The sequence below is a fragment of the Myotis davidii genome, unplaced genomic scaffold, assembly GCF_000327345.1.
Source record: "Myotis davidii unplaced genomic scaffold, ASM32734v1 scaffold107, whole genome shotgun sequence".
NCBI lineage: Eukaryota > Metazoa > Chordata > Mammalia > Chiroptera > Vespertilionidae > Myotis > Myotis davidii.
In genome coordinates, this window is record NW_006383012.1 from 338,245 (window position 1) to 348,368 (window position 10,124).

Genomic DNA, 10,124 nt, shown 5'->3' on the forward strand with positions numbered 1-10,124 from the left:
GCCTCTGGGGATCCTTGTGTCCTTCCAGCCCAGGGAAGGTAAAGCCTTCCTATTGATGCTAAACTTGGGGTCCTCTCCCTTTCCCCCTTTGGGCATCTTGGCTATTCAGTTACTCAAGCAAAAAACTCCCTGTATCAAATCCCCTCTGTTTGAAATCTCTAGTAAGGATTTTGCTTGACTGCCTGGACCCTCAGGGACACAGGAGACAAAAAAAAAGGGAAGGTTCAGAAAGCAGATTTGACCTCTGGGAAGGAAAGGTTAAAGGCCACCTGACAACAACAGGAATCCTGCATGCTGAGCCTCATGACTCTTTGGGCAGGCTAAGGAGGATGTTTATGTGCCTACACACATATTTCAATCAAATATAGAGGCAAACCATTGCCCAGAAGAGATGTGTTAGGCAAGCCATGAGGCCAATCCACCAAGTTTAAATCAGCTATTTGAGACTCTCAGGAATGACTCGCCCACTCCGAATATCAAAGCTGGGTGTCTTGGTCCTTCAAATGAGATGCATGAGGACACTAAAGTTTTTGAATGTTGAAGAGCCTTGCTCAAAGTCACACAGCTGGCACAGCCAGAAAGAGAACGCCACTTTCTTGATTCCAGGTTCAAAGGCAATTTCACACTACCACGGGAGCCTGTACCATTCTCCAAGTTCATTTCAAGCAGGTTGGGTCCTTCAGTAACTCCAAGCTTATGAACAAATTTGAATGGGTTTGTTCCATAATAATCACTTCAAAAGAGCATGTTCAGTATTTCAAAGTAACCAGTTTGGAGTGATTTTTAAATAGAATAAAGCAGGAAACATTATATGGTCAACCGAAATGTAGACAGAATTCAGGCGGTAGAATATATTCTACTTTGTTAGCAAAAAACAAAACAATAGAAAAATCAATCACCCTTCCAGCCTGTGACCTTTATTATAATCTCATAAAATTAGCCTTTACAAAATCCTCCAGGTCTGGTCCAGGACCACACTTTGAGAAACAAGGAGGTAGATCACTTCTATATCAAGACTGAATATTCAGGTTTGGGATAAATAACCACCCTGAAACCAAGACTTTAGAGACATTATCTGTTTAATAAATATGATTGTAAAAGCAATAAACAAGAGCAATTATACATTACACTACATAGTATTTAACAAAAAAATACATCAAAAAAGTCATTTGAAAATTAGAAGTAGTTCCAATACTATAAGAAAACTTTATTTCTTTTTTTTTTAAATTGGCTTCCTATAAAAATAAGTTGGCAAATGAGGGATTTCAATGCTCAGTTGGAATCCTGGAAAAACACAGAACAGCTGCCAAGCACCCCATTGCTCTCAAAGTTGCTGTTTTGAACTTCTGAAGAAAAAAAAGCAAAGCAAACCTTTGCATTTTGGACAGGGAGCCCGATTAGGAATAAGGCAAGGGAGAAAATGTGGGCTGGGTAGTTCAGGGTAGAGCATGCACAGCTTGCCTTCTGAGATTTGGAAAACACTGCGATGTCAGATTTTTATCTTGCCCTGAATCTTACCCTCTACATCTATCTTTCCCCACCCACTCTTCTGGCCTCAAGCCCACCACACTCTGCCTTGTGTTTGCACCTGCTGTTAGCGAGTAGGTAGGCACTTGGGTCCCTCCCAACTATAGACTGTTATTACTAAGTTCTCTTCGGGGACTGAGCTGGAATGGCCTAGAACAGTGGTTCTCAAACTTCAGTGTATTTCCCAATTGCCTGAGGGGCTTGTAAACACAGATTGATTAGCTCCATCCCTGGAGTTTCTGATTCAGTAGAGATGGGGTGGGGACCCCAAACTGTCATTCTAACAAGTCCAAGGTGATGCTGATACTGCTGGCCCAGTACCACACTTTGAGAAACACGGAGCTAGATCTTAAGAACAATGAGATTCCTACTGAGCAGTACCTTGCCTCTTGAATCTCCTACAGGTAGGAGAGGCACATGAGGACCTGGGAGATGCTGCACCTAGAGCTGGCCATCTCTGGTCACTTCCCAGAATGCCAAGCATCTCATGTCCACCTCTGCTCTTCATTAGGACTTACAAGCCCATTCTTCCCTATGTCTTCTCATGTCATCATTCATTTATTCCTTCAACAAATAACCATCTTTATAGATACTCTAGGCAAGGCACTGTGCTAGTTTGAGTGTTGGTCCCTTTTTCATCATTTTCCAATTAAAATGAACAGAACTGCAACTCTGAGGACTCCCTGGGCCTCTTTTGTTTCCCAAACACTTGGTCTTCCAGATTAAATTTGGGAGGGTCCAACTGAAGAGGATCAATGAGGATGTTTCCTATGGGATAGGAAGCCTGGCAGGTCAGGGAGCAATTGATTTCTAGATGGCCGCCTCAGGCACAATCCATTTCCCAAATGCATAGAGGGCATCTTCAACCATAAAAATTTCTGCTTGATTACCTTCTAACGTCAGCTTTGCTAGTCTTCCTCTGCCTGGGCTACTGAATAGGACGCCCAGAGCCCTGTTATACCCTGTTGTTGACCAAGAAGGAGGCTGCGCTCTGAGTAGTTTTTTCAAAACTGTTTTCTCCTGAATTTTAGAGTGGGCTTTGCCCAATCCAGAATATTCCAAGGGCTTCTGTTGGACATACTCTCGTTTCCTTCTTTCTCGGGGCCTTCTCTCCTGATTGCCCGGGGAAAACTGGAATTTCTTCATGCTTTGAGCCAATCGCTTTAGTTAGCAGGCTAACCCCTCCCCTTTATGCTATTAATGTTGCCTTTGCCAATCCTATGATACTCAGAGATCTGGGAGCACGCAAGTGAAATGGCTGGGCTCATCCTATACAATCAAAATATCATCCTTATGTAAGACAAGACCTCTATATATTTTCGGACCTTGAACATTGAACCCATTAACCTGCTTCTTCTGCTGAAAACGGTTTTATTTTACAAACATTTTTACTCTACTGGGAGACAAGAAATACTGGTACAGCAACCATCACAGAAGGAAATTGCCCTGCCATACAGTAACATGTTCAAAACATTTCTCACAAGAATCTTCTAAAACCTGCCTGCACGAGAGTTTTGTGAGGGTGTGAGGATACCACCATTCATTGGAATGCTTTCTTTGCCAATGCACGTGGCCAGATTTGAACTACTTTGCTGACATACCAACTCTTTCACACACATGGTATGTGTCCAGGTGGGAGAGGACAAGGGTATTTGGAAGAGGAGGAGACAGAGGGTGCATGAAGCTGAACCCTGCAAGGCAGGATGCAGTTGGTCAGTGAGTACGGAAGCTGGCATGCTTGGGAGTGTCCAAAATTGACAGTGACAAGGAACTTGTGGGCGGTGGAGGTAGGGGTGGCAGAGGCTAGGCCAGTATTTAGGGAATGTCAGGGTTAAGGTCCAGAATCTAGCAACATGTTTGGGAAGAAAAGGTGGGAACAGGTGAAGGGTAACTTGGGGCCTGGAAGGGAGAGATACAAAGACATCTACGGATCATGACCACAGGGACAGCATACAAATGAGAAGGCAGGTCCATGGGTAACTAAGATTCTATTTTCCATACAAATTGGAGGAGGAGTAAAGAAAGCTGTAAGAGAAGCAGTCATGACCGGAAAGGCTGAACAGGAAACACAGGTCCACTTCTGACATGCTTGCCCTTGCCTGCTGTCCTTCCCTACTCTGCCTGCATACAGGGAACTTCAACTCAGAGCTTCATCCCCATGGCCACACAGGATGCAGAAAGCAGCCTGTGGCCACTGCTGGCCAACACAGATAACTTGGAAGTGGACATGGCAATAAGGAAGATGGAACAGAGAAATAGCTCAGGGTTTCGAACTTCTGTGCATGTCCTGGTGTCTTGTGAAAAGGGGCTGGGGTGGCTAACCCACCCATCAGCCGGTAGAGCTGAAATAGCTGTGAAATCTAGAGCCAAGAAGAGTTCCAAAAATGCATGCAGATTTCCTTGGCCTGTATATGTTAGGAATTTTCTACAAACACGACGGATCAGAAAAAGAGAGAAGAAGAGAGGGGGAGGGGAGTGTTTTTCCATGAAAAGAGCACCTGTCCACTGCCCCTCCAAGCGTGTTCTCAAGGTACCGTCCACATGCACAGGCTTAAAGCTAACAACCCTTGTCGTCTGTGTCTGGAGAATTAAAAAGTCCCGATGCAGTGAGTGTTTGTTTGTTTGGATTTTGATCGTTTTTACTTTATTTGTTTGGTTTGTTTGGTTTTGTTTGTTTTTACTGGCGTCCTCCATTCAAACATTTACATAGGTAGGGATTTCGTTTGTGCTTTGATTCTCAGCAACTATGGAAATACTTCCTGGCAAAATAGGAAACAGAACAACAGAGGAAAGAAAGAAAACACAGAGTTAGTGGTCATGAAGGGTGATGCGCTTGACAAGAGCGAAATTCTTTCCTGATGGGTGGCAAGCAGGTCGCCTGGAGCCTCTGGGGTTGTCCTTAAATTGCAAAGTGTGCCCCAGCAGATCCCCGCTTTGGCGTTGAAGGTGGAGTGGCTTGTCTTGCTCTTTGCAATCGGAGAGATGAGTCACCAGGTTGAGCAGAAGGGGAGGGAGGGGAGGGTAAAGCTACTCTCCTAAGAGAAAACGTGTAACACTTACTCACTTAATGACACTGGAAACAGAAAGGTGTCAGAGACTTTGCAATGTCCTGGCGAGGGAGGGAGAGCTACTGGGATAAAGGGAAACAGCAGCTGTGCTTCGGACCCCGTGGAAATGGGATTGAAAACCAAACGACCCACCGAGAGGCAACCTGGAAGCTCCAGCAGTGAACACACAGGGTGAACGCCTCTCTGGGCTTGCAGACAGAAAAGCCTTTTTCTTTCCAACCCAAAGCAATTACGCATTTATCGCCCTGTCTCCCCAGATAAAAGAGAGCGCGCTGTGAAAACCGGACACCCTCCGTGGCTGCAGTGGTTATTACCTCCAGCACCAGCCAGTCATTGCATTTAAATTTCCCCTTAACACAGCCACGGGGCTGTCCGCTATCGGTTTAAAGACAGGGCGATGTTTTCATTTAGGTACTCGTTTTTCCCCCAAGTGACAATCTTATCAGGGCCTGCTAGGTGGCTTGGCATCATCACATTAGAGTGAAGCATGAATGGTTACATAGTAATTTATCCGTCGGAGTCAGCATTGCAGGGTCTAGGTGGGAACAGTTACGGCTTCAACTCCTGTTGCCAACAGACAGGAGGAAACAAGAAGAGAAAAGGGTCACAATGGTGGCCTCGCGCATTTGTCTAACTTCTCGGGAAATTTTCTCTGCCATAAATAAGAGGGTCTCGCACGTCACCCTGGAGACTCTATTCCTAGCTGTTTGGATTGGCATGCTTACATCACAGACTCTATGGGTATATGACAAAGTCCACTTTAACACTTCTGGTAGGGGGCAGGAAAAAAGGAGAAAGAGAGCTGCCCATCTAACCCTCCAGTAGCTCTCTCAGGAAAGCCCACTCCTGGGCTGTTCTACAAACTTGGTGCCTCTTGTCCTTAAAATTCTCAGGTTCTGTCTTTTCTGGGGGACGATTTTTAGATGACTGCTAGATTTTTTAAAAAATCCCAGGGTGATCGGGCTGTCACTCCTCTAGGGCAGGATGCCCTCCTTAAAGCGGTCTCAAGGTGAGGCTGCCATATCTTGTTCTGGTCGTCAGGTGCCCCGTCCCTCACACCCTGCCCGGCCCTCCAGGCCACCAGGGCCAGCCCTGGGGCCAGCCCTTCCCGAGTCTTGTAAGAACCAATGTTTTGCTCTTTGCCCAAGAAAGCTTATAGGCCAACGTTTTAGCAAGGGGTTTTGCAAAGAGAGGAACAAAGCCACGAGGGGGGAGGGGGACAACTAGACAGGAGCAGGGAGGCTTTTTCGCTCTAAGGGGAGGAAGCAAGGAAGGAGGTCTCTTAGCTGCTTCTCTGAGGGATGTTAGTGTAGAAAACAGTGGTTATGTCAAGCCAGAAAGGAGTTAGAGAGAGAGTCAGCCGCTGACTACTCAGGCTGAAGGGCTGACAGCTACTGGGAATCATTTACCTATGAGCTGGGATTCCACCTTCTCATCTATCAGCGGGCCAGGCCTCCTCAGTTCAGTCTGAGAGATATGGGGCCTGCTTTCAGTGGGACTGACTCGACTGACCATCTCCCGTTCTTTCTCATTTTGCATCTGGGCATAAACATTAATCCCGGGGATCTTCCTAAAACATTAACAGAAACCATCACTGCCATGCGCGGGAGATGGACATCACGTGCCACATGTGCTTCTGAACCTGTCGCGGAGAAGGAAGGGGGCGGGGAGCCAAGGACAGAGGCACACGTACCTTTTAAACTTGTAGATGACGAACACGGCCAGCCCCACGAACACCACGGAGAGCAGCATCAGCATGGCAGATCCACTGTGGGTCGGGGTGAGGTCGATCAGTGGGGCTGGGGGAAGCAAGGCAGGGCATGAGCAGGGATGTGGGCAGGCGGGACGCTGTGGGAGGCTCACGGAGCTCACCTAGAGGCAGGGGGAGTCCCAGAAAACCTTGTGGCACCTGCATACAAGATGCACGTCATACAGCTGACATGTGGGTGTGTCAGAGCCTGCCCCGGCCTTCACAATGCTCCAGCCGGCCTGCCCCAGAGGGACAGTGAAGCCAGATTACTTGGATTCAAGGCCAGCTCCACCACAAGCAAGGTGTGGGATCCCGGGCAAGTCATTTCAACTGAATGTGCCTCATGGGCTGAGATGAGAACAGCAGTGCATATCTCATGGGGCTTTGGTCAGGATCTAATGAGTTAATGCATGCAAAGCACTGATAACAGTGCTGGGCACATATGAATCTTCTATAAATATTAGCTTTTATCACTACTGCTGCCGCTATTTTGTTCTAATCAATATTTGTAATAATATACTTAGCCAATTTTCCTATAAACTGAATGTAAGCATTTCCTTCTTAGCAATGCAGATAATCAGAAAATCTACCAAGGGAATATGTATATGAATTATCCACTGCTATCCCAGTCATTGTCATGTGAAAGGAAGAACTGAAAAGTAGTCACAGAACACGCTAATGTTTTCTACACACAGAAAACTGGTAGCTTAGTGAATATATCTCAAGGGCTGGCGTAGGGGTGTGCAATGGGTGTGGTTTCTACAACCTCTGGAAGCCCTGACAGCTTGTGCTGGGGAGCAGCGGCCTTCTAGGTGAGTGGAATTCACCTCTCGGACTAAGCAGATGCCTTTGCTGCCATAGAAGATTCTCCCTCCAGGAGCTTGCCCTTAGATTGCAGGTCCAGGGAACATCTCTCTCTGCTCCCAAATCTCTTCCATCTCAGGGTCAAACCTGTTGTACTTTAAAACTTTGTTTCCAATTAAATTTCTCCCTCTTGAAAACTGACATTTTGCAAAAATAGCATAGCTCAAGCATAAAAGACAAGCAACATGTGCCCCTTAGAAGCCTGAGTGCTGACCTTTTAATGTCCATCAATTGAAGCAAAGCCTGATACTCAGAAATGGGGGTGACCTTTAAGCACCACTCTCTCTGGCTTTTCTCCATTGAGGGCCAAAAGGGCAAAGTTTTGGTCACTAAAGTCCAAGACCAGGTGACTGTAATACAGATGATCTCTGACAAGGCTCGAGGCTGCTCTAGGCTGTCTGGTTATTCTGTATAGTAAAAGGCTAATAGGCAAATAGACTGAATGGTGGAACAACCAGTCTCTATGACATGCACTGACCACGAGGGGGCAGATGCTTAACGCAGGAGCTGCCCCCTGGTGGTCAGTGTGCTCCCACAGGGGGAGTGCTGCTCAGCCAGAAGCCCTGAGCTGGGCTCACAGCTGGTGAGCGCAGCAGTGGTGGTAGGAGCCTCTCCTGCCTCCAGGGCAGTGCTAAGGATGTCCGACTGCCTGCCAGTTTAGCCATCAGTTGAACATCCCCCAAGGGCTCCCAGACTGAAAGAGGGCACAGGCCGGGCTAAGGGACGCCCCTCCCCACCACTTCATATATACTCAACCCTGGGCTTGCATTTCAGTGAGGGATAGAATAAATTTTAAAAGATAGTTTTCAGACAGAGAATTAAGGCAAGAACAATAGCACAAGAAGTAAATAAACAAATGGCACAAGTTAAAATATTAAGTTTTAAGATCATACAAGTCGAAACTTGGATGACATGTATACACACATATCTGTATATATGTGTATACATGCATATTATCTGTGCCTAGAGAAATGAAGTCTCATGAATCCACCACCTGTTTCCATGACCATAAATCAACAGTATTATCATTTCCTTTCTACCTTCATCCAACTCCCCACAACCCCCAACTACTGGATTATTTTGAAGCAAATCTCAGCTACCTTACAAATTCATATACAACTCTAGAAGATAAGGTCTCTTGCTCTCTCCACATTATCACGATTAAGGAAATAAGAATAGGAAGATATTTTAAAGGCAATCTTCTAATGCAAGCCTTTACTTTGGGAACAAATGGAGACCCAGAGAGGACGAAGATGGTTAGGATGGTTAGAGGCAGGTTATTTGCTAAACTTCTAATTCCTAGCTGACAGCTCTTTTAGAATAAGCAGGATATCAGTGCTGTGCTATAACTAGGAAGAATCTTAAGGCTGCTTTAAGGGTTTGGCATTTGAAATAAATGAAAAGCTGAAGAGAAGAAATTACTTTGGCTAGCCTCTCTAAGGCAGAAAGCCAACACACACACACACACAGAGAGAGAGAGAGAGAGAGAGAGAGAGAGAGAGAGAGAGAGAGAGAGAGAGAGATACACACACAGGGACTCTATTCTCCTTCCCTTCCCCCATCTCTAGCTTAACTCTTCCAATTCTAAACCACTCCCACTCAAATCCACATTCCTAAGCAAGCGGCATTAATACTGTTTAGTAATTAGCACATTATTTTGGGAAATGAGCTTCTGTGTCCCCTGTTCTAAAATCCACTCCTCTCCCTCTCCCTCCTGTTCCGCACTTCACAGAGGCAGGCCATCGGGCGAGTAGACGCAGCAGGCAGAGGCGGGAGGGAGACCGATACCATTGCCCTCTGTATTCTTCTTGCTGAGCTGCGCCTGCATATAAACAGGCCATTATTGCTCCATACAACAGCAGCTGCATGTCTTTGTTTGCCCAACACTTAGGTGCGTTTGTATGTTTTGCTGAGGAATGGAAAATTGTGATAAATGGGCTTTAGCTTGTTGTGTGGAATTAGCAAAACTTAATCCCTCTCCAATTGCAGCATAAACAAGGTGGAAGCAGAGGGGAGAGTGCTGAGCAGTTTATCTGCCATTATTCATGCACAGAGCAACAAGGACAGGACAGCACTGCAAGTCACCGGACGTTTCTCAGTGTGGGCGCTGGCAAACACAGTTCCAAAATCCCACGAGGACCTCAGAAATGCACCGAAGTTTCACCTTCTGTGCCTGAACACCTGGATTGATTATAATAATAGCCATGCTTACAGTAATAACAATAGTCTTGGTATATAGCGAGAGCTAAATAAATGGTCAGAGATTGCATGTGTGAGAGCAAAGTCAAAATTCCACATTTAGGGTGAATTAATTGATAGATATGGTCCCTTTTGTGGAGTCAGATTCTCTTCCACTTATGGCTAAGTGGCTTAAACTGAATCTAAGTTTCCTCATCTACATAATGGAGATAAAACACGTTTATTTTAGAAAGTTGTGAGAATAAAGTAAGATAATATCTTTGAAGTCTTAGCATAGTCGCAGTGATGGCGAACCTTTTGAGCTCGGCGTGTCAGCATTTTGAAAAACCTAACTTAACTCTGGTGCTGTGTCACATATAGAAATTTTTTGATATTTGCAATTTTTGATATTTGGTAGTAAAACAAAGATTTGTATTTTAATATTTATTTTATATATTTAAATGCCACCAGGCATGTACCCTGACCAGGAATCGAACCGTGACCTCCTGGTTCATAGGTCAAAGGTCAACCACTGAGCCACATCGGCCAGGCCCACCCAATATCTATATATATAAAAGGCTAATATGCGAAGTGTCTCCTCAGGAGTTTAACTGGAAGTTTGATCGCTTGTTAGGATGTGCGCTGATACCAGGGGGTGGCGCAGAACATGAAGGGTGACCAGCAGTGGAGGTGAGGAGGCGAGGAGTCAGGGGGAACCATGCAGTGGCAGTGTGCGG

The 10,124-nt window shown here is 45.8% G+C and overlaps 1 protein-coding gene across 1 annotated transcript in view; it reads right to left on the minus strand.

Annotated features, from left to right (window-relative positions):
* Window positions 1-1,061: 1,061 nt before the first annotated feature.
* Window positions 1,062-10,124, minus strand: part of SORCS1 (sortilin related VPS10 domain containing receptor 1) — a gene marked incomplete at its 5' end in the record, with an annotated part of 483,392 nt that continues 474,329 nt past the window's right edge. The window contains 3 exon segments of the mRNA XM_006779616.2: window positions 1,062-4,286; window positions 6,005-6,165; window positions 6,289-6,394. Of these exon segments, the coding sequence (XP_006779679.1) occupies window positions 4,222-4,286; window positions 6,005-6,165; window positions 6,289-6,394 (332 nt within the window).